The 25799-nt window shown below is 38.2% G+C and overlaps 2 protein-coding genes across 2 annotated transcripts in view; both read left to right on the forward strand.

The window, feature by feature from the left end:
• Window positions 1-2939: 2939 nt before the first annotated feature.
• gata6 (GATA binding protein 6) lies at window positions 2940-11345 on the forward strand. The gene is made up of 7 exons (XM_028473602.1): window positions 2940-3004; window positions 3691-4436; window positions 5141-5313; window positions 5872-5997; window positions 6134-6224; window positions 6317-6405; window positions 10955-11345. Exons 2-7 carry the CDS (start codon window positions 3749-3751, stop codon window positions 11102-11104), a joined length of 1317 nt encoding a protein of 438 aa, XP_028329403.1. The 5' UTR covers window positions 2940-3004; window positions 3691-3748; the 3' UTR covers window positions 11105-11345.
• Window positions 11346-17983: 6638 nt separating this feature from the next.
• Window positions 17984-25799, forward strand: part of cables1 (Cdk5 and Abl enzyme substrate 1) — a 35429-nt gene continuing 27613 nt past the window's right edge. Inside the window, exons 1-2 of the mRNA XM_028473736.1 lie at window positions 17984-18046; window positions 18837-18926. The gene's annotated coding sequence lies outside the window, so the exon portion shown is untranslated. The remainder of the gene's footprint in view (window positions 18047-18836; window positions 18927-25799) is intronic.

Below are 25799 nucleotides of genomic sequence, written 5' to 3' on the forward strand. Positions count from 1 at the left end.
CAGCTGATTTAAGACATGAGTCAAATTGAGTCATTTGCATTAGAGATGCTAACAGGAAGCTAACACAAGAGGAAGATTACCTGAAATAAGGCTTATTTATTAAAAGATCAGAAATTGGGATTAATTGTAATTGAACTTTAGTAACTGAGAACAAAATTGTAATTGGCTTTTCACTGAAAAACAATAATTATAATTGGAAAAAACATAATCATAATTGAGTTTTAATTGAACATGGGTAATTGAAGAGGTAATTGTAACAGCAAAAATGTAATTGACCCAAACCCTGACACACACACACACACACACACACACACACACAGTGGATGACAAAGGTTAGGTCACACCTGTCTCTCTCATTAATCATTAGCTCTGCTGCTGCTGCACAAACTGAATAAAATACAACAACCGTCACTTTACACACACACACACACACACACACACACACACACACACACACACACACACACACACACTGATTGATTATTGATATATGGCTGTGTTTATTTATCACAGGGATGTCAAACTCATTTTAATTCAGGAGCCAAATATACAATTGTTTGATCTTATATAGGCAAATGAGCAATTTCAACATTATTGTGCCTGAGTTTATATTTTACACAACTTATAAATGATATATTAACTATGTATATGGCTGTATACAAGATTTTCTCTTTGAGATTTCATTGATTTTGTGAATAATTTTTGGGGAAATTATTTGAAATAATTTCAGAAAAGTGTAGCTCTCTGAACAATTTGAGAAATAAAATGACTGCAGTCATGTGATAAAAGCATGGGAAAAATACCATCCTCCCAATATTGTGAAGTTTAATTGAATTAATGTATTAAGAACGACTGAGAGATCTACAACTGAATTATTTGGTACGGTGGCTGGGAAGTGTCAGGTGAATGCATTTACAGAAACGAACACAAATGGAAAAAGGTCACAACATAAATGCAAAATGGCCACAACGGAAGTGTTTCCTACGGACCAGTATTATGATATGATAGCCTAATATGAAAAATATAAGAGTATCCTAATCAACTTTCACTTACTTTCATACGTGTTTTGATGTCTTCTTGTTCTTCTCTGTTCTGGCGGGTTAAAAACATCCGCCAGAAACGTGTTCGTCTGTAATACCGGTCCGTCGGAAACACTTCCGTTGCGGAAACCCGGTGGCTGGGAAGTGTCAGGTGAATGTATTTAAAGAAATGAACACAAATGCAAAAAGGTCACAACACTAATGCAAAATGGCCACCGTAATTTGGTCATGTATTTACACAATAATTAATGTTTTTTCTGACTTTTTATCATTCTGCTGCGGGCCGAATTGGAGCATCTAAATGGCCGGATTTGGCCCCCGGGCCTTGAGTTTGACACATATAATTTGCCTGCTGCTGGTGGATGGACGGTGAGCTCATGTGATGATAAAGATGATGGAGACAGACGGTCTGTCCTCTGTGTGGCCACGCCCCCTCCCAGCACGCTCCAGTGATGGAGTCTAGACTCACCTGGAGGAGGAGGCGGGGCCTCTGAGAGAGACACAAGTCGCGCGCACACACACACACACACACACACACACACACACACACACACACACACACACACACACACACAGAGCAGTGTGTGTGTGTGATTAGATTAGAAGAGCTGCTGATGGTGATTGGAAGACACGTGATGAAGGTCTGATGGTATCACACACACACACACAGACGCACGCACACACGCGCGCGCACAGTGCTGCAGTTGACACTCTGACGTTTGATCAGCGCATGTAAATTGGACGTGCGCGCGCTCACACTCACACAGAGCGTCTCCCCAAAGTAAACTAATTAGAACATGTGATCATCAGAGAATCAACAAACACGATTCATCACCTCTAACACACACACACACACACACACACACACACACACACACACACACACACACACACGCACACGCACGCACGCACGCACGCACACACACACACACACACACACACCTCCATGAATCTGATCCACCACAAAAATAATACAGACAAATCACACAAAACAAGCTTTAATAATAACACAAATAAAGTAAAAACATGTAAACACAAACAATAAATAAACTGTATGATAATAATAATAATAATAATAATAATAATAATAGTAAATAGGATTAATCATTATTCACAAATGTTATTAATAATAACACTAATTTTGTCAAAAAAGCTGAAGCTGTAATCAACATTTAATAATAAGTAAAAACTGTATACATTTGATGACGTCATGACCTAGATTCTAACAATCTCTAATGTGACCTGATAATAATCAGTGTTAAACAGATAACACCAAAGGAAACCAAAACACTTAGTATACTATTCAATGTCCAATGTAAATCTACAGAAATGTGAGTTGGATTAATTATAACAATGTTTTTTAAAGGTTTCATTTCATATATGTTATCTTTAATTCATCCAAAATATACAATAAAGGTTCACTGGAAGAAAGCTTTCATTTATTACATTTACTTAATAATAATAATAATAATAATAATAATAATGATAATGATAATATTTAAAAACATGAAACAAAAATATTTTACCTGTAATCCGACACAAATATATTTACAGTAGTTGGATCAGAACAATCTGTAAAAGCTTCAAACATGTTGAAGAAATTTTATATTAATGTAAATAAATATATTAATTAATATTAATAAAGACATTTATTTATTATTTAGTCTGACAAACTCAGAAAAGGCCTGAGAATTAAATAAGTTATTATTATTTATAAACGTTTTTCTTTATTTAAATGTTTAAATAATGTAATTACTGAGGCTCTGCGGGCGCGCTCCCGTCTCTCACTCGGTCTGCGGGCGCGCACCCTGCCACTCTGCTGACTTCTGATTGGTTGCCGGCCTCCACAGGCTCCTCCCCTCATAAAGCTCCTCAGTGCGCTCCCACAGTTCCCAGTATTTACTGTTCAGAGCTGATCACTGATGGACCAGAGGCTGGATCAGCAGCTGTAGAAGGAGCTGAAGGTAAGGCAGGATTGGGCACACTCGGTTATTATCGGTTATTATCGGAACGGTTCGGCTCGCTCCAAACTTTCTGCTCGTCCTCATCAGCGGCTGATCTGTGCGTGTGCGCGCTCCCTCTTATCTGAGCTGCTTCTTATCAAAGAGTTATCAGCGTGTGTGTGTGTGTGTGTGTGTGTGTGTGTGTGTGTGTGTGTGTGTGTGTGTGTGTGTGTGTGTGTGTGTTACACTGTGTTTGTGTATGTGTGTGTTACACTGAGTGTGTGTGTGTGTGTGTGTGTGTGTGTGTGTGTGTGTGTGTGTGTGTGTGTGTGTGTGTGTGTGTGTGTGTGTGTGTGTGTGTGTGTTACACTGTGTTTGTGTATGTGTGTGTTACACTGAGTGTGTGTGTGTGTGTGTGTGTGTGTGTGTGTGTGTGTGTGTGTGTGTGTGTGTGAGAGAGAGAGAGAGAGAGAGAGAGTGTGTGTGTGTGTGTGTGTGTGTGTGATCCTCTCCTGGATTCTCATTGTGAATGTGTTACTTTCGCTCTCTCTCTCTCTGTGTGTGTCTGTCTGTCTGTGTGTGTGTGCGCGTGTGTGTGTGTGTGTGTGTGTTCCTTCTGACGTTCCTCAGATGTTTGCAGATGTTCCACTGACTCTCCTCCTGTTCTTCTTCTTCTTCATCATCATCTTCCTCCTCCTCTTCCTCAGGGTGAACAACCTCCAGCCTGTCTGTCTGTCTCTCGTGCACGCGCACAGCACCTCCTGCATGGAGCTCGGTGATCAGTGGTCGTCGGTGAAGCGGGAGGTGTGCAGCAGCAGCCCGGGCTCCCCGGACCGCTCCTACCTGTCCGCGGACAGCCGGGGGCCGCGGACCCCCCCGGACCACAGACCGCTACACTCCTACGTGCACTTCGGACACGGGACCGAGGACCTCCCGCTGTTCACGGACTTAGACCAGGCCAATAAGCAGTTGGTCCTGGGGGGGGACATGTACCAGACGTTGGCCCTCGCGGCTGCGCAGAGCGCACCGGGCTATGAGCCCTCCTCCTCCTCCGGGGGAGGCTACATGCACTCCAGCCCCGCGGCCCCGGTTTTCGTGCCCACCTCCCGGATGGGCTCCGTCATCCCGGGTCTGTCCTACCTGCAGGCGGGGGGCGCGGCCCAGCACGGGCCATCAGTGTGGAGTCAGGCGGCCCCGGAGAGCCCGGACCCCTCCCGGAGCTTCCACTACTCCCCCAGCCCCCCAATTAGCGGGGGGCCCGCCCGGGACAGCGGCTACGGCCCCGGGAGGGACCAGTACGGACTAGGCCGGCCTCTGAGCGGGGGGTACCCCCCCTACCCGCCCTACGGACCCCCACAGCTGGCCTCACCCTGGACCGGACCTCCGTTTGACAACAGCATGCTGCACAGCCTGCAGGGCCGGGGGGGCCCTCTGATCAGAACCCCCAGCGGAGGTGAGACACATAATCAATCATTTTTATTATCAATAATAATAATAATAATAATAATAATAATAATAATAATAATAATAATTTATTGTAAAAATAATTCAGTTTGGAGAATTTGAAACAAAATAAATATCGCATGCAGTGAAACTTGTTAAAAACATTAAATATAAATCACACAAAGTTTCAGAATTTAGCAGATGTTTTATTGACGTTATTAATTATATCATAAATCTACTGCTACTATTTAAAGTAACAGATTCATTTTATTTTTAGGTCAGCTTCTATTTAAATATAAAATTTGCAATAAAAGTGAATTTCTAACGAATATAAATTAAATACAATGAGTGAATCGACACATTATTTCTTGATTTTACTTTATCAGTGAAAAAATGTAGTAAAATTAGACTGAACATATACATATAATGTAAAGCCTGAATTAGAAATTATATCAGAATAATTTCCTTAAAAGAAAAACAAATTATTTCGTTCAATTTTATTTGTGATAAAAAAGAATATTTATTATCATTTTAATTTACTTTTTAAATAAAGCTTAATGAATGTATTGGTTGATCCGGGTTAAACGGACCAATGAGAGTGTTATTAATCATCTTTAATGTATTTAATGTCTCTAATAATGTGTTTAAAATGTGTTTATTGTATTTAAAATGTATTTCATATTGTGTTTAATTGTATTTAATATGTTCTCTTAGTGTCGGAGCTGCTGGACGACATGTCTGAGAGCAGAGAGTGCGTGAACTGCGGCTCCATTTCTACTCCCCTGTGGAGACGCGACGGTACCGGACACTTTCTGTGCAACGCGTGCGGACTTTACAGCAAAATGAACGGCCTGAGCAGACCTCTCATTAAGCCTCAGAAACGGACGGTGAGCGACATCATCATCATCATCATCAACAGACAAAATAATTAAATATAATGTATTATTTATAATATTGTATTGTGTATAATTCATATAAAGTAAAACAATTGAACAAAACCGAACGCATTTAATGTTTAGATGCAGTAAATAATCATTTTATTCTCTGTTACATTTATCATAAAACATTTGATCATCCGCTACACACATATATCTTCACCTTATAAACATACATGTGCTTTAATGTATTAATAATTACACTGATTGGTTATTTTATCATATTAATATATTTGACATGATTACATAATTTATAAAGTGTGACTAAGTTTGTTTCCGATACGTTAAAATGTAACAATGAATCAGTATTTAAATAAACTCTTCATCTTTAGGAGGATCTCCTCCTGCGGTGCCGTTACGCACGTTTTTTACGCGCGGGTTTTACGCACAGACTCAGAAAAACTAAAAAGTTTTAATCACGTGTTCTTTAAGTCGCGCTGTGTGTTTTATGAGTTTATTCACGTCAGAGCTGATGTTCAATGTTGTTCATTGTCATTTTAATGTCCTCAGTCCACGTCCCGGAGGATCGGCCTCTCCTGCGCCAACTGTCAGACTAGCACCACCACCCTGTGGCGCAGGAACGCGGAGGGAGAGCCGGTGTGCAACGCATGCGGACTTTACACCAAGCTGCACGGAGTGAGTCAGACACACACACACACCTGATACACACTCACTGTTCACACACACACACACACACACACACACACACACACACACACACACACACACACACACACACTCTGTGGTTGACCCTCAGCCTGTTCTGTTCCAGGTTCCTCGGCCTCTCGCCATGAAAAAAGAAGGAATCCAGACGAGAAAAAGAAAACCAAAAACTCTGAATAAAACCAAAGGATCTTCTTCCGGTGAGTTTCTCTTCATTTTATTATTTTTTTTCTTCTTCTTCGTTAGTGATCAGTTGTGTATAGTAAAGTGTGTGTTTGTGTGTGTTTTATAGGGAATAACTCGGTTTCTATGACTCCCACATCAACATCTTCCTCTAATTCAGAGGATTGTTCTAAAACCAGCTCTCCTTCTGGGACAGGGGTAAGATCTGCTCCGCTTTCACCCACTCTTCATCATTAATAATGTGTTCATGTTATAGATTAAATGATCATTAATGTGTTCACTTAAAATTAAAGGAGCAGATTCACTTTTAAATCAATTCAAAACAAGAAGACAAATATAAATATTAGAGGGATGAAATACGAAACAAAAAACACTTGGATGGATCAACGATGTGACTCTAAATATTCTGTCCACCTGCATTTGTTTTTGGTAAAAAAAAAAAAAAAAGGTTTAAATGCATAAAAATATTCTAAATATGTAATAACTTAGTATATATGTGCTCACTTAGATTATTATTATTTTCTAAATGTTACTAAATAATTTCTTTAATTTATTGTGTTATTCAAAGTGTCCAAATATCATGATAGAAATCTTTACAAATCTATTCACATGTATTTTCTGCCCTATTTTAATTCTATTTAAGTCCTGTATAACAGTTATAAGAATTTATATTTTAATTTCCATCATAATAATATTTATGCAAACCTTTGCATGATGATGAACATTTTATGAAATATCACGCAGTGAAATCCAAATGTTATTGATCCAAATACTGCTAAATATTGTCCTTTTATAATAATTAACATTTAATTTATGTAAAAAGCTTATCCTAATAAAACCTTTGTTTATCTATTTATTTATTTATTCAAACAGGTTAAAATGCAAACTGACTATATAAAATACACTGAGTGCTCAGAATAAATTAAAGAGATAATAGGTATATATCAACGTAAGAGCAGTTTATACGACCAGCCAACCTTATCAATAAGTCTGTTTGAGTTCTAACTGTTGCAAACCTAAAACACACAAGAAACAAAACATACTGTGATTTTAAAAATAAGAAAGAGCTGAAATGTCACTGTGTTTATCTCTTTAAACAGACACGATTATTTATCTGCACTCAAACAAATAAAGTCTCATGAGTCTTAAAACGCTTTAGTCAAACGTCAGCGAAATCTGAGTTTTTTTCTATACAACATGTGTCTTATAAAGAAAAAAAGCATGAGCAGCAGGAATAATAATAATAGCAATAGTTATAATAATAATAATAATAATTATAATAATAAAGGTTATAATAATAATAGTATACACTAAAATAATGGATGATGATAATTTTATATTTATTTTATTAACAATAATAATACTACTAATAATAATAATACACAGAGGTAATTTCACAGGGTTCAGGTGTAAAGAACAAACTGTTGATAATAAAGGTTTCAGAGGATTTCAGTTCAGCTCAAATATGTTTTAGTGATCAAACCTTTAAAGCAGTGGTTCCCCACCTTTTTCAGGTCGTGACCCCATTTTAACACCATACATTTCCAGTGACACTCGAGACATTTTCCCCGTAGAATTACTTTTTATCATTTTTTTTTTTTTTTTTTTACTGCATTTGAACAAGAATTACATTTGAAAAAGTGAAAGTATATAGAATGCTTATGTTTGAGATCATGTGTGGTAAAGAATAACAATAAAATAATAACAATAATGTATTAAAAATTTAGAAATATATAATTTTAATGAGTATATATTTATATTTATCAATTACTAGACATTCCAGGTGACTCCATTTTAGTTCCAGGTATAGACCCCAAGGTTAAAAAGACTTCTTTAATGTCTACTAAATAATGCAGAGGATGTGATTCTACAAACAGTTCTAGATTATAAAGATTATTCCTTCAATCAATCAATCAATCAATCAATCTTTTATTTGTATAGCGCCAAATCATAACCAATGGTATCTCAAGACACTTTACAGTAGAGCAGTCTTAAGGACGGACTCTTCATTTTATGGATACACACATATGCATATATACGTATATGCACATACATATGTATCCCACACCCAACATGAATTCATCATGGCGGCAAGGAAAACCTTCTGTTAAGCAGCAGGAACCTTGTGTGGATCCCATTCCTATGATGAACAGCCATCCACGTTATGCTGTGTTGGGTGTGTGCAGAGGAAAGGGTGGAGACAGAGTTGTTGAGTCCTATACGTGTGAAACAGTTTAGGTTTGGCCTATTTACATTTAATGGTACAGCAGGCCCAGGTGAAGGCAGGGAGTGGCTAATTTTATCTCTAATCTTATGAATTTTATCGTTAAAAAATGTCATAAAGTCCTCACAGCTGAGGGCTAGAGGAATCATGGGCTCAATAGAGCTCTGACTTTGTGTTAGCCTGGCTACAGTGCTGAAAAGGTACCTCGGATTATTTTTATTTTCTTCAATTAGTGAGGAATATTATGTAGATCGACTATGTCGTAAGGCTGTCATGTATTTACTATGGCTTTTCGTGACTCCTCTGTTTTATTGGAGCGCCACATTCTCTCTAATTTACGGGTTGTTTGTTTGAGTGTGTGAGTTTCAGAGCTAAACCACGGAGCTTTCCTCTGACGTTTAATAGTTTTTTCCCTCAATGGGGCAATTGAGTCCAAGGTGGATTTTAGTAGACTAGCAGAGCTATCGACAAGCAGATCCAGTTGAGAGGGGTTATAATTAATATCATAGTTATTTATTGGATGGTGCACTGAGTTTAAGGCAGCAGGAATGGCCTCTTTAAATTTAGCCACAGCACTATTGGACAGATTTCTACTCGTAACTATTTTATTGCACAGTGCGAGATCCTCTAGGATAATGTTAAAAGATATTAAAAAGTGATCTGATAGCAGAGGATTTTCAGGGTAGACTTTTAGTTCATTAATATCAAGGCCATATGTTAGAACAAGATCAAGAGTATGATTTAAACGATGAGTAGCTTCATTAATAGTTTGAAAAAAGCCAACTGAGTCTATTAGGGACATAAAGGCTGAGCTCAGGCTATCACTATCTTTGTCCACATGGATATTAAAATCTCCTACTATCAGTATTTTATCAGAACTGAGGACTAAGTTGATATAAACTCAGAGAATTCTGATAGAAATTCAGAATAAGGGCCTGGAGGACGGTAAATTATCGCAAATAAGACTGGCTGGCAGGTTTTGATTCGGTATGAGATAAATTTAGAACCAGGCTTTCAAAGGAAGTGTAACTGGCCTTTGGTTTAGGATAGATTAGGAGAGAGGAATGATAAATAGCTGCTACACCACCTCCACGGCCTATGTCTCGTGGCATATGAGTATTTAAATGACTGGGAGGAGTGGCTTCATTTAAACTAACATATTCATCTTGATACAGCCATGTTTCAGTTAAACAGAATAAATCAAAGTTATTTCTGAGATAAGGTCATTTACTAGTAGAGATTTGGATCTCAGTGATCTAATATTTAATAGAGCACATCTAATGGTTTTATGTTTTGGTGTTTCTAGATTTGAGATTTTAATTTTTTTCAGATTTTTATAATTGATAGCTCTTTTATTTGATTTTATGTTAAAATCATTGTGAAATTTGGGTCGGGGGACTGACACCGTCTCTATAAAATAATATTCACCACCATCACAACAGTTGTCATGGCGATGAACACAGCTATCATAATAGCAATGGGAGGGAAACTGTCCTAAGGCAAGCGCAGAGGGGCGTGGAGGACTCCGCCTCTGTAACATGGTCTCATTCATGAGATGTCATAACAGTCACTGTCAGAGCTTTATTGTGAAGGTCTGAGCCTGTGTTTATAACAGAGCGCATCACTAAATAAAGGATATAGAATCTATCAGTTGATCAGAAACCATCAGTTCACATGGTCACTGTAGACCTACACACACAGAGACTGAAGCTTTTTAATCAGTTCAACACCACTCTGTGTTGTGATTCTTCTTCTTCTGACAGAGGAACGAGTCTGTGCTACGTTCAAATGTTCTAAAGTTCTAAAGCAGTGTTTCCCAAGTGTTATTGCCTCATATACACCTTAGCTGATGTTATACATTATTTATTTGTGTCTGCAGGCTTGTCTAAACATGTGTCTCATCCAACATTAACCTTGAATTTAGGTCTTTTTTTATTTATTTATTTCTGATGTTTTGCTCATTTTCGAACTTGAATTTCACCTTTTGGTGTATTTGAAAAAGTTGTGCCACAAATTATTATTGATGGATGAGGAAAAAAAAGTCTGTATGCATGTAAAAAAAATAATAAAATAAATCTAAATGTTAAAAAATAAACTGACAAATGTTTCTACATGTGTACCTCCTGAGAGATGTTCAAGTACCCCTAGGGGTACATGTACCCCAGTTTGAGAAAGCTGCTCTAAAGCTTATGCTGACCTCCAGCTGGTCTCCAAATAATTCTCCAAAGGGTCAAAATCACTCCTACAAAATAAAATGCACAGACCAAACGCTATAGTGACCCACATCATAGAAGCTGTAACGGGTCCTTCACGTCTAAATATAACACAATTGTTGTGTATTTTTGTCCTAAAAGATGGATGTTAAATTATTCTAATGATTAATAATGATGGATTAACCAAAGACAGACCAGAGTCATTTAGAAAATATTGAATTTTATCCTTAAACTAAGCATTTTGTGTATTTCTGTGGATGAAATGTGTTAACGTGTGTATTAATGCGTGTTAATGTGTGCGTGTCCTCAGGTGGGTTCCTCAGCTCTCTCCTCCCCCTCAGACCCCTCCTCGTCCTCTCTAAAGTTTCCCCCCCAGGACAGCCTGTACACCACGGTGTCTCTGAGCCAGTCTGACGTGTCTTCAGTGAGGGACTCATGGTGTCCCTTAGCTTTGGCCTGACTCCGCCCACTGCACCGCTGACTCCGCCCACTGCACCTCTGACACTGGTTTAACTCCCGCTGAGCTGGAATAAGAGGATTTATTACTGGAATATGGACCACAGACACTTTTATTTTTATTCTTCCATGACTGGAATCAAAGCAAGGGGGCGGAGCAACGAATCTCAGAGTATTTATGATGATGAAACCAATGCTGATTGGTAATAAATGTGAGCCTCGCGCTCATGACTCCGCCTCTCTCAGCTTTGTCCTTCATTCTTCTTCTTCATGTGTTCTACAACCAAACCTTTTATCACACTGGAATCCTCCCATCATCATCATCATCATCATCATCATCATCATCATCATCATCATCATCATCATCACAGTGGTTTAGTGTCCACGATCAAGTCAATTAGAACTGTAAAATATATATATATATATATATATATATATATATATATAAAAATATATATATATATATATACTTTTTTTTTTTTAATTACACAAATTTATTTATATATTTAAGGTTTTATGATCAATAAATTACATATTCTTTTACAAATATAGCAAATAAATAAATAAAATAGTCTTATCATTGAATTATTTTTTTTAATTGATTACCAGTAAATTATAAACAGCAAATATTAAAATAAACAATAAATAAAGCTGCACGATGACTCATCACATGATGACGACAAATCTCAGTCCGATAAGACAGTTTGAACCAATAATTTGAACTGATAAGTCAACTTTTACCTTGAATCTGCTCAGCCAGCGCAGCTACATGCTAAGCCAACCAAACAACTGGGACCGGTGGCTATGTGCTATGCTAATCAAACCAGTGGGACTATTCGCTACATGCTAAGCTAACATAACATGTGGGACTGATGGCTCTATGTTAAGCTAACCAAACGTGTGGGATTGTTCGCTACATGCTAAGCTATCCGAACATGTGGGATTGGTGGCTACGTGCTAAGCTAACATAACATGTGGTACTTGTGGCTACGTACTAAGCAAATCAAATGTGTGGGACTGGTCACTACGTGCTAAGCTAACCAAACATGTTGTGCTAGTTGCCACATGTTAAGCTAACATAACATTTGGGACTGGTAACAACATGCAAAGCTAACTAAACATGTGGGACTGGTCACTATGTGCTAAGCTAACCACATATATGGGACTGGTGGCTAAATGCTAAGCTAACATGTGGGACTGGTGGCTACATGCTAAGCTAACCAAACACATTTTGCTAGTTGCTACATGCTAAGCTAACATAACATGTGGGACTGGTGGCTACACATTAAGCTAACTTAACATTTGGAACTAGTCGCTACAAGATAAGCTAACCAAACATGTGAGACTGGTGGCTACATGCTAAGCTAACATAACATGTGGGACTGGTGGCTAAGTGCTAAGCTAAATAAACATGTGGGATAGGTTGCTACATGCTAAACTAACCAAACATAATGGACTAGTCACTAAATACTAAGCTAACTTAACATGTGGGACTGGTGGCTACATGCTAAGCTAACCAAATATGTGGGACTGGTCACTACGTGCTAAGCTAACCAAACATGTGGGACTGGTGGCTACATGTTAAGCTAACCAATTATGTTGGGCTAGTTGCTACATGCTAAGCTAACGTAACATGTGGGACTGGTGGCTACATGCTAAGCTAACATGTAGGACTGGTCATTACATGCTAAGCTAACCAAACATGTGGGACTAGTTGTTACATGCTAAGCTAACCAAACTCTCTGTATGGAGCTCCTCCAGTCTCAGAGAAAGAAGCACATTTATCATCTGTAATACTTGGAACACAAAGATTCATCTTTAGTTATTTTTCCCTCACAAAACAACAGAAAAAGAAACTAAAAGGACCAAAAACTGATTTAAACTGAATATGACTTTACAAGATGAAATGTTGAGAAAAGTACTCAAACAACTCAAAAAACTACAAAAAGGAACAAAAAGGATGAAATGAGATGGAGAAAACTGAAGAAGACCTTTTGATGGATCGTTGGTGAAGAGTTCAGATCTGAAACGGTAAGCAGGGCTTTGGCAATGTTTACAGTTTTCAGAGTTTGGGATCGAGGCTGTTTCCATGGTAACGGGAGGGAGGACGGATAAACACGGCTGCACTGAAATCCTCCCTGTTCTCCTGTGGAGTAGGAATACCTCATCATCATCATCATCATCATCATCATCATCATCATCATCATCATCATCATCGTCGTCGTCATCAGAGGCCGTGAGGAGACGGAGCAGAGCTGAAGGTGCTCTAAGGACAAGAGGGTCCACGTTCCCACCGGAGGACAGCCATGATGTTTCTGTGAGGAAAAGAGACGAGATGAGTCAGCACGTTTCAGTGACACACACACACACACACACACACACACACACACACACACACACACACACACACACACACACACACACACACACACACACACACACGCACACACACTGTTCAAAACAAAGTTAAACTGATAAATAGTTTCATGTGTTTTAAGTAAGCTTGGGCAATATGGACCAAAACTTATATCTCAATATTTTTTCTCAAAATGGCGATATACAATATTAATCTCAATATTTTTAGAAAGACAATTCTGGGTTAAATTTGCTGATGAAAAATGCCACACAGGCACATTTATTAACAAACAGCAGCATAATATGTCCACTTTTGGATTTGTCTCCTCTAAGGGACAGCACATGTGAGTGAGTTCTGTTGTGTGACTTGTTTAGGGGAAGGTCTGGGTTGGGACACACTCAGTGATCCATCTAACTGTGCTTTTCATGCTGTTCTGAGAAGTAACAAAAGCAACGACTCCTAAAATGACTATTTTAATACAAAATAAGCAATAAAATATATACGTCTCAGAAATATTGAAAAACTGTAAAGTACACTGACTGTACTCTAACTATTAAATACTTGTATGATGTCATTTGTACCGTATGATTGTATAGCTAAAAAACAAGTTAAAAAAATATATATATATCTCTCGATATTGTCATTTTTTATATTGTTAAAATAGAAAACTCGATATATCTTGAATCTCAATATATTGCCCAGCACTAGTTTTAAGTAAACAAAACAAAATTTGACTTAATCCAACCTGGATTAATTTATCTCAAATTAATTTAATTTAACTGAAGCTTAACTTAAACTATATTTCACTAAATTCAACTAAACTCCACCTAATTTAACCTAAACTCAGGCTAATGTAAGCCAAACTCAGTTTCACTGATCTTGACTTATTTTACAGTTTTTTCTCAATTCTTAATTCCCTGAACCATTTCTGCTAAACTACAAACACAATTCCTGCTTTTTATTCAATTTGCAGTTCTTAAACACACGTTTTTCAAAACACTGCACACAGTTCTCTACATTTGACACAATTTTCATGGAGAAAATATGTTGTTTTCACAAGGTACACACTGTCATTCAGAAATCTAAAGTAGATCTAAGCACACTGACTCATCACATGGGCAAAACACCTGTCACACAATTTTACATCCGAGCTTTAGCATAAAAAGGCAACAGGTGAGCTCTTCTGTGTTGGACCAATGGAGGCCAACATTGGAAACAGAGGCTTGTGATGTGGATGAGGTGCCGTGGCCAGACTGACATAGAAGAGAGGATGCAGCATAGTTTATTTTATTTTATTTTTTTAATTTTACTGTAACTGTATACAGTAAATTAGTTTGCTTTGTATGTGCAAGTTTGTGTTTGTTGTGATGTACAGTGTAAATTGTTTTTGAGGGAAAAATAAAATATAATTGATCGTGTGTTTGTGTTTTTCTGTGTATAAAAACAATATTCTCAAATATTTTACAACACACTTATATACTGTATGTACTGTCTGTAGTAAGTATAACACTGACCAAAAGAAGGCCTAAGCCATTATGATGAATGGAGAAGAAGTGTTTTCCATTGAGCACATCAGTGTTCAAATGGTTCTTATAAATGTCTATTCATATGATGGTTTGTGTGTGTCATTGTAAAACAAAATACCATTTTGAGAGGAAATTACAATATTTTGAATGTGAAGTTTCATTTTGCAGGAGAATTGAGTGGTTTTGCCAGTATGAGGCATGTTTTCAGAAAATGTGTGTAAACAATGGAGAAAAACTTAGTGCAGGTCAGTGCAGCGTGTTTGTCTTTATGAAACCTCTTTATGACGGTAAACGCTCAGTGAGGCAAAGGTTCACCTGGACAACACACACACACTGACTGTTTCTAAGGTAGGTGAGTGTGTGTGTGTGTGTGTGTGTGTGTGTGTGTGTGTGTGTGTGTGTGTGTGTGTGTGTGTGTGTGTGTGTGTGTTTAAGGTGTGTGTTCATATTGTGCTGCCAGGACTTTGTCAGTAATGTTAGTTAGAGGAAGCAGTTGTGTTTTAAAGTTGTTAAAGTTTTATTGTGCAGCAGGGCTCAGCACACACACACACAAACACACACACACAAAAACACACACGCACACGCACGCACACACCAGGGCTGGGGAAAAGTTGTAATTGTAATTGAGAAAAATCTGTTGCTGTTGTAGACATAATTCAATTGTAATTGAGTTCAGATAAATACATAAATAAAATACTGTAAATATATTTACAGAAATAACACAAACCTGACTTAAAAGAGAATGGGATTAAATGTATGTGTGTAAATATAGTTCAGAGATGAATGCTTTTGATCAATGGAGTTCAACTCATTTTATTTCAGGGGCCAAATATGGATAAGTTTGATTTCAGAGGTTAGGAATCGAACAATTTCCACATTAGTGATACTTTGTATTTCCATGTATAAATGATATGCCAGATATTTTATTCCCCTTTTCAACCCTACTGAGATATCCACAACTAAATTACTTGGTCATTTACGCAATGATTAATGCTTTTTCAGACATTTTTACTTTATCTTGCTGGCCGATTTGAATGTTTTAAAGGGCCGGATTTGGCCCCCGGGCCTTGAGTTTGACACATGGTTTAAACTTTAGTTTTCCGACAGTCTGATGGTTAGCAGGTTGAATCAAGATGAATGAAAATATGATCTAGCCACAATAATGGTGTGTAAAGCAGATTCTGTTGGTGTTTATTGAATCACTAAAAAACTGTTTCTGTGTTTACAACAAAAACTGTTTCCCAACACGTCTGAGATCAGGAACAGCAAACATTACACACACACACACACACACACACACACACACACACACACACACACACACACACACACACACACACACACTGATACATTTTAACTTATCAGGCCAATAATCAATAAAAATCTCTCAGGGCTTTTATTCTGACAGTCTGTGCAGCGTTCGTTTCATATTCCTTGTCCAACACATGTTGTGTCTTTAAGGTGAAGGACAGTAAATGAATCAGAAGCTACGTTCGTGATGTTTTTTATATGTTCTCAGTAATGTGTAACGTTTTTATGAAACATCTCTGCAGTGCAGGAGCAGCAGCCTCTAAAGCTCGTGTGATTTATCGTCCTCTCCTCTGTGGGATTAACTCCAGAGCTCGATGGAGATTTATTAGTGCTCAGACGTTGGAGGGCCTAATGGTGTTTACACAAGCATACTTGGTTCTGAGAGTGTGTCGGTACGACGCCACCACAGCTGATTAGTGCTCAGAGCCAGGCAGAAAGTGACCATCACACATTCACTACAAGCACCAACGTGTGAGAAGTTCATCTGAGGATCTCACTGTAGTGAAGTTAGTGAGGGAATACAGATTTAACCTCACCGTGAACCCCAAACTATCTCTGCCAACAGCGTTGGTTTCTAAGGTTTTTACTTCCTTTTTAGGAGGATGTTTTAAGTTCTGCTTTATTTTCCTTTTATTTAATAATGTGAGCTTTACTTAAATCCTACAGTCTACATTTTATATCACAAAGCCATCGCCTCCTCATCGTTCTGTGGATCCAACAATAACTGCTACGTTCTACCTAGTGCTGTCTAAAGTAACGCCTTAATTTAAAATGTTTAATTCATTCAAAAACATTAACGCAGTTTTGTTTACTTCCAGTGTTGACTGACCCCTGACCTTTGGTTTAGTGTGCAGCCTGTGCAGCCATAGACATAGAGACATAGATCAGATGAATACCACGCAACGATGGGAGACGGAATATTAGGCTGAATGTTGCACTTTAAAAAGTTGTGACACTTAGTGATTATTTGTGTCAGTAGATATACAAGTATATATTACTGAAGCTTTGTTCATGGAACAACTTTAAAACTTCTTTTCTCTAAATATTTATTCTCAAAGTGGTGAGCCTGTACTTTAACATATAGCTCTGGGTTTTCTTATATTCCGTTAGTGATATAAGAAAGATTTTAATTTTATTTTTGCTAAACTTGGAAACTGAGTTAATTCAAAGCTGAAAGAAAGTTAGTAAACTTTCTGTGTGTTGATTATTATTATTATTATTATTATTATTATTATTATTATTATTGTTGTTGTTGTTGTTGTTGTTGTTATTATTATTATTATTTCCATGACTTTCCATAAATAAATAAAATCTACGACAACCTTCAATCTTAAGTAGAAAAATGAAATTAATCACAAATAATAAAAAAATCGATTGACAGCCCTAGTTCTACCACTACTACCATTAATCGTCTCTAATACATCCAGTAATTACACTCCTCGTGTAAATATCACTTAATTTGTTTGTTTTTTGTGAAAACACATTTTTAAAAAGGATTTTTGTAAAAAAAACAAAAACAAAAAACGTCATGTCAAACCGACATTTATTGTCTTTTTATTAACTGAGGGGAAGAAACGTCCGAAATTATAGATAAAATGAAAATAAAGCCAATATGCGGAACTAAAGTGTCCAACTGCTGCTGCTGCTGCTCGGGACATTTAAAGAGACGGACAGAGCAGCGCAAAACACACCAAACAGCGGGAAAAACGGCAGCTAATGCTAATGCTAACACTGAAAGCAAAGAGCTGCTGTGGTAAGAGGCACAGACTTTAAAGTTTGACAGTTCATTTTTTTTTAATTCCTGAATTTTAAATGCCATCTTATTATTTGTTCACAATTTGCTGAGGCATTTCTCACACTGTTTAAATGAATGGTGAAAAGCAGGGAAATGAACTTCAACCCTAGAAAGCTTTGATTGGTGGATGAACGTGCGATTGTGTTGTTGAGCAGGAAGTGGCGTGTGCGTTTTGAACTTTCACTTCCCTGTAACTTCATCTGGATGAAGGATTTCTATCGTGAACATGTCTGTAAATCTAGGAGACTTTTTAAATTCATAATTTGGAGGTAGATTTCTTGTGTAGATTAATGAGCTGAGCTGATTAAAAAGATTTCTGATTCTGATCTAATTTATTGTTGAACCTAAACTCATATTACCTGGTTTAAAGTTATAGTGATGTCTGATTATTTAACAGCTTCTTTAGTAGAAGTTGGAAAACTCATGGGAATGACTTCTTTGTGTATTTAACATTGATCTTGTATTTAATAGTAAGTTTTTTCTGATAACAGCGTGTGAAGCCTGATGGGCATCGCTCTTAGCAATGGCCACACCCACAAACAAAGTCTCAGTGAGAGATGATATAACATCAAAGTTTGGAGGAAATAATGACGTTTTTTAAATCAAGTATAAAGCAGAGAGCTGCTCATTTTGCTCTGTTGATGGACGAGAGCTAAGTTAGCATAGCGCTATAAGCTAACTGTTGATGTGTGTGCGTTCATGTAAACACGCTCACACTCCAATCTGCTACAACACACATGTGTTACAGGTGTGTAGATGCGACGATGTGACACGGCAGAAGAACAGCTTGCTGTGGCGGCCATCTTACTACAGACTAAAGTCCCTCAGCATTCTCTCTGTACGTGAGTAAACATTCACTACATCACAGAATCTGTGGTCACAGATTATTTTTCAGGTTCAACTGTTTTATCCTCTTTCTGTAAACTAAAGAGGTCAACATCTTATACATTTCCTGATTTTTTAGAGCAACCAAAAGCAGCACAAGTTGTTAGTTTGAGTGAAAAAGCTGTTAAATGATCTTATGATCAGGGCAGCATGGTGTCCTAGTGGTTAAAGAAGCGAGTTTGTAATCGGAGGGTCGCCGGTTTGAAACTCACCTCGGCCATCACTGTGGAATGTTGAGCAAGTCCCTTGACCCCAACTGCTCCCAAGGGGCTACACCGTGGCTGCCCACCACTCCTCAGGGATAGGTTAAATGCAAAGATTGAATTGCCCCTCGGGGACAAATAAATCTTCTAAAAAAAAAAATTAAAAAAAAGGGCTGCTAAATGAACTAAAAGACTATTAAATGATCTAAAAAACTCCTAAATGATCTAAAATTAGGCTGAATTCTCTGCTCCAATAGAAAACCATGGGATGTTTACAGGCAGTGGGGCCGTGTGACATCGTCAATCACGTGATTTCAAGATGGAGGAACACAGACTCTAAAACTGTAAAGTAGTCACATTTTTAAAAGTTAATTAAGTGAATATGGAGCATAATAATGTGTTTTATTAGACAGAGATCTACTAATAAGGACATTTAGAAGATTTTAGGCCTCATTTTAAAAAACATTGGAGGATAACTTTAAAGTGTCAGCACAGTAACACAGAGTGGGCTGTGAACTCATGATGACTGTAACAACAACAGCACGGCGGTGGCGTCCTCGTGTTCCTCTGACCACGCAGACCCCTCGACTCAGACCTCCAATTAATTATAGCATCCCTTCCTGTTTCCCTTTTTTAATTAAAGAGAGGAAACGCTTTAAAATAGCTTCTGATTTATTTCAGCACCATCAATTATTGGCCTCAGATTATCATCAGCCGTGTTAATGTGGCGATGGACGGTGTTTGAACCTTCAGTGATCGTCCCTTCCTGCCTCTCAGCTCTAATGTGGGAATCGCTGGGAGGTTGGCAGTGCCCGGGCTGGGATTCAAACTACGTGCCCTGAGTGAGGCCAGCGCTCATCCATCTCTGCCTGCATGTTTATTATTACACCCACTTACTCCGAGGAAAGCAGAAAACGCTGATTTATGCCTCCACTGTTACTCCTTCCTGTTCTCATTTATGAAAACAAAATTCCAGTGAATTCCAGCGGCGAGCTTTGCTCTGCGCTACGCTGTGTCTGCAGAGCCACAGAGTCCATGAGCTGAGGATCTGATGAAGGTCTGCAGTTAAACCTGCTCACATCACTGTGTTTAAACAGAGAAACCGTGTAGTTGTTAAAGCTGTGAGAGAGTCGACTTGTTATTGAAGATCTGTAAAGCTGGAGTCAGTCAGTGAGCAAAGTCAAGGACAAAGTCTACAGAAAACCACAAACACACACACACACACACACACACACATGCAGACACGTGTGATGTGAGAAGCTCTGCCGTGCGTTTCCTGAACTCGCTGCACTTGCCGAGTACCTGCCCGTGTTTTGCAGGCTGCGCCCTCTTCACCTTTGAACTGAAACTCACCTCCAGGCCTCACCCTGCCGCCTGTTTTTCACTGGGAAACAGGAAAAAGGAGGAGAAAGGTCCAGCGTGGACGCAGAGGGAGAGTCGGAGTCATTTCAAACTGTGGAATTTATGTGGCGTCTTTAGTTAGGAATTCTTAAAATTTGGCCTCAGCAGATCACAGGAGGGTCACGTGACTTTAGAGGCAAACGCGGAGCAGAACGTGTGCCTAACAGGATGGTAGACGTAGACGTCTGATCCACGCTGAGGACACTCAGATCAGTTTAATAACATGTAACAGATCAACCAATGAATGAGCTTTTCGTAAGTCATCCACAAAAACAGAAACAGCTACTCCCATTGGTCCTCCTAACTCCTCCCCCTGTCCTTGCACGTAGAAACACCAACATGTACAGAAAGAAACACATAAATACAAAGTAACACACTGACTCCATAAAGATTTAATAAAACACTGGGCACCAATGAGGAAACTCTTAAAGATAGGCTCCACCCCCTCACCAGTTTAATCCCACTTTATTGATTTATCATTGTCTGTTGAAACCTTTAATAACTATAACTGATGAAGTTATAGAAGCTGAAAGTTACAGAAATCAAACATTTTACTTTTTAAAGCTTAAAACACAAAGAAGAATAAAAAAAATACTTTAAATCTTTGCTTTGGTCAGTTTCTCTTCTGTCAAAGGATTTGTGTAGAAAAAGAGTTTCTTTGATATGATTGGCTCTGCAGAGATAAAACACTAACGTGGTTGGAGGAGGACCTGCTAAACACAGTCGTCGGTCCTTTTCCATGTTGCATTTCATCAGGTTTGTCCTTAAAACACTAGCATTTCACCCAAACAAGTGATTGTTATTATTATTATTATTATTATTATAAACTAGTGACTAACTGCTGTAGGTTTATTCTGATTACCTGGTTACACAATACCAAAAGGTAACAGTAGGTGGCGGTAGTAGCTGTACTGCATTTTTAATTTATTTTTTAATGCGATAAAAAGGCAAAACCATTAAAATGTTACACCACCTTCACCTGGACACATGAAAGAAAACACACGGTTAATTTTCTAGAGCCTGGACTTTCTCTTTCCAAATTAACTTGTTCCCTTTCCTTTAACGTCCTGAAATCAGACCAAACATGCTACATACGGTTCTATTGTCATTCATATTTCTCTGCTGTTGAAGTGCGTCACTGATGTGCTGAAGTCACGTGAGATTTTGCGTGAGTCTCTGCGTCTGTCCGTTTGCTAAAATTGCTACACATTGAATAAACCACCCATTTTACAATGGAAAATCGCATAAAATGTGAGATTTTTCCAAAACATGCATGAGTGTATATTTCACTTCATATAGATGTTTTGCTTGATTTTATTCATAAAGAATAATCAAAATTGAAATAATACTTATATTGCGATATTCCGTATTTTCCGTCAATTTTCTGCGATCATGGAAAATTGGTAGGCCGACATTTACAGCTGAGCAGAAAATAAGTAAGAAGCTGTGAGGTGATACAGACTAACCCTTTATAGGGTTGATAGTGTTAATAAATGTAACACTATCCACTGTCACACATCTAGTTTCACCCCTGATTTTACTGATATTTCAATGGAATTTGTTGAGTGTTAGTGACTAAACAGCGGTAAACGCTGGGCAGCGGTTGGTGGGTTCACGCTATGACATCACTGAGAGGAAACCCTAGCCGGCCACGAGCCGTCCTGCCTTCTACAAACAGGCTGCTTATCACAGCAACAACATTTATTTAACCTCTGCAGAAGGTGTTCTCCTCAGGGATCCTCTCAGACTGACCCATCAGGAACCCACACACACACACACACACACACACACACACACACACACACACACACACACAGTATAGCTTGCTGTAGAAACACACTTCTTCTGATCATTAAATTTTACGTTTTAAATCAACTAGTGCAGTGCCCGTAGGAAGTAAGTATTTCTGTAGAAGAGTGGGAGGTTAAGTAGGTTTTTCATAGATGCCCAAATGAGGTTGTGTTTGAGGGTGAGACATCAGGGACATTTAGGTTTGTTGTGAAATGTGTGATAACTATTGCGTTTTCTTATATTTTGGCTTTTAGCAAGGACACTGTAGGGAGTTGATTGTATTCCGATTCCAATTTGTTGTCCTCGCGGATCCGGCTCTCCTCAGACCGGAACAGACTCTGTCCGGACTCGTTTATTGTCATTAATTTACAACAGTCAATTTAGATGCACAGAAAGGGAGCGAACTGCCGGCTGTATACCGCTCCAGCTCGCGCCACTGCAGGAACAAATCAGCGGTCAAGTGAAGCACCGGTGCGTCCGTTGAGTCAGGAGGTTGGGCGTGATGATGGGCCCTCCAGTGATTAGTTGTGGTGCGCACATGACTGTGGACTGGACTGGACTTGATTTTTATATAGCACTTTATCACCACACTGAAGCAGTCTCAAAGCGCTTTACATATCAGCTCATTCACCCAATCACTCTCACATTCACACACCAGTGGGACAGGACTGCCATGCAAGGTGCTAGTCGACCACTGGGAGCAACTTAGGGTTCAGTGTCTTGCCCAAGGACACTTCGACACACAGTCAGGTACTGGGATGGAATCCCCCAACCTCTCGATCAGAAGACAACCCACTACCACCTGAGCCACGGTCGACTGTGGTGGCTTCGGTATCATTGCAGTCAAAACAAATCCGATGTCGCACACCATTGAACCAAGCAGCAGCCATGTTGAAACTCTCAGGTCAGTCTGATCCTGATCCACAGAGATATTTGAGGAACACACACAAACAGACACACAGAGATTCCTTTCTTTTATAGAGAGATGAGTATGTGAGTGCAGAGCTGAGCATTGCTGGGTGCTTTTTATAAACTAATGCAAACCAGTATACACCAATCATAAACCTGTAAAAACCAGTATAAACCAGTTTTAACCAATATAAACCAGTATAACCAGCATAACCAGCATAACCAGTATAACCTGCATAAACCTGTATGAACCAGTATAACCAGTATAAACCAATATAGACCACTTTTAACGAATGTAAACCAGTATTAACCAATATAAACCAGTATAACCTGCATAAACCTGTATGAACCAGTATAACCAGTATAAACCAATATAGACCACTTTTAACGAATGTAAACCAGTATAACCAGTATAAACCAGCATTATCCAATATAGAACAGTTTTAACAATTGTTAACCAGTATAACCAGTATAAACCAATATATACCAGTTTTAACCAATGTAAACCAGTACAAACAGTATAAACTAATATGTACCAGTTTTAACCAATGTAAACCAGTATAAATCAGTATGTTTACTGCAGCGTCACACAGTGTGTTAGTGTTGCTCTGTCAGCTAATGCTAACTAGTCAGTGATTATAAATCTCCCTCTCCATCATAAACAGTAGAGAAAAGAAAAGCTTTGAACTTGGATTTATATATATATATATATATATATATATATATATATTATACATAGTTAATTAAATATTGAACAGGTGTTTTACTTTGACGGGACGTACCACTTCAATCAGGCGTGTGATCCAGCTTTGGTCCTGACAAGCCCTAGCTTATGTTTAATGTCTATATGACAAAATACAATATTAATTGATAATCAAAGCAAAAGTATATACATACATACATATTCTTGGTACTGAGGTACAAATAATGTTTCAGGGAAAGTAACAATAATAATTATAATAATAATAATAATGATTTTTAAATTCAAAAAATTAAATAGAAAACTTATAGAAAATATTCTTTACTGCACCCTTTCATACACTCTTCTGTAGCCCAGAATAACTTCTGTACTTCTCCATCATATGATCTTTGTACCTTTAACAAATATATTTATACATTCCTATATATTTCAATTAATCTGGTAATTCATCCCATAGCTTCACCCACAGACAGATATACATGTACTTTTTATGGTTGTGTAATAGATGGTCTGTTTCCAGTTTAGATCACCTCTGAGGGGATAACGCTCCTCTCCTTCTTTGAACATATTTTGTAAGTTGGAGGGAAGTAAGTTATTTCTAGTTTTGAACATAATTATTGCTGTATTTTGATCCACCAGGTCCATAAATTTTAGTGCCTTTGATTTTATAAATAATGCATTTGTATGTTCATAAAAATCAACATTTTGCACCATTCTTATGGCACATTTCTCTAATGTTCAAAACCCCCAACACATCTTAACAGTTCAGATCTTACTTTGTTTGCTTGAGGTTTCCAGTTAAATTTGTGGTCTAATAACACACCTAAAAAGTTATTTTCATATACTTGTTCAATGTCTACCCTATTTATCAAACCATAGTTTCAGTTTACTTAGCCCTACTGTCACCTTCTCTACTAACCTTTCTAAACAGTCGTCAGAGCAAAATATTAAAAATTGCGTATCCTAACAGATTGCTCTGAGTTTGTCCGTCACTTAGGGACAGACAGCATGAGTCAGCGTTCCTTGGTCTCCCACACTGTTTTTTTCTAATTGGTGAGTTTGAGGAAAGAAATGCAGCTGTGAGCAAAGCAAACAGAGAGAGTTCCTCTCTGTGTGTGTGTGTGTGTGTGTGTGTGTGTGTGTGTGTGTGTGTGTGTGTGTGTGTGTGTGTGTGTGTGTGTGTGTGTGTGTGTGTGTGTGTGTGTGTGTGTGTGTGTGTGTGTGTGTGTGTGTGTGTGTGTGTGTTGTTCTGAGCATAGGATGAGTCTCCGTCTCACAGCACCGATCACACCTTTTATTGTGAAGGAAACACTCAGACACAACACTCACCTGTCCATCACCTTGAACTCACACTTGGTGTCTGACAAGTGAGGAAGGACCTGTTACAGTTCATTTAAAATCTATAAAATAACACACACAATTATTTACATCAATATTATTAATTGTTAATTGCAATTAATTAATTACTGAAAAATAGTAGACAAAATTTTTTGTCGCAGTTTTGCGCTTCAAATAGCGCGGAACCTTTCTCATTTCACGAATTCCTGGTATAGCCATAATAGTGATGCACAGACCACAACACTAGACAGAGGAGAACCAAAGGAGAAGTTGTTGCTGTGCTTCGTGGGCTTTAATTTTAGTTTAATCAAAAACATTGGATGGAAAACTAAAGCCCAGTTGTGTGAAAATTGTTAGAGAAAGAGCTCCTCTAGCCTCAGCTAGCACCTCAATGCTAAACATGTAGCAGCTAGCACCTCACTGATAAACATGTAGCAGCTAGCACCTCAATGCTAAACATGTAGCAGCTAACACCTCAATGCTA

The sequence above is a fragment of the Gouania willdenowi genome, chromosome 17 (assembly GCF_900634775.1).
Source record: "Gouania willdenowi chromosome 17, fGouWil2.1, whole genome shotgun sequence".
Taxonomy (NCBI): domain Eukaryota; kingdom Metazoa; phylum Chordata; class Actinopteri; order Blenniiformes; family Gobiesocidae; genus Gouania; species Gouania willdenowi.

Excerpts from the sequence above, each read along its gene's own strand:
- gata6 (XM_028473602.1), top strand. The coding sequence starts at position 3,749 with ATGGAGCTCGGTGATCAGTGGTCGTCGGTGAAGCGGGAGGTGTGCAGC. Across the intron at positions 6,225-6,316 it reads AACCAAAGGATCTTCTTCCG|GGAATAACTCGGTTTCTATG; the intron begins GTGAGTTTCTCT and ends TGTGTTTTATAG. Across the intron at positions 6,406-10,954 it reads GCTCTCCTTCTGGGACAGGG|GTGGGTTCCTCAGCTCTCTC; the intron begins GTAAGATCTGCT and ends GCGTGTCCTCAG.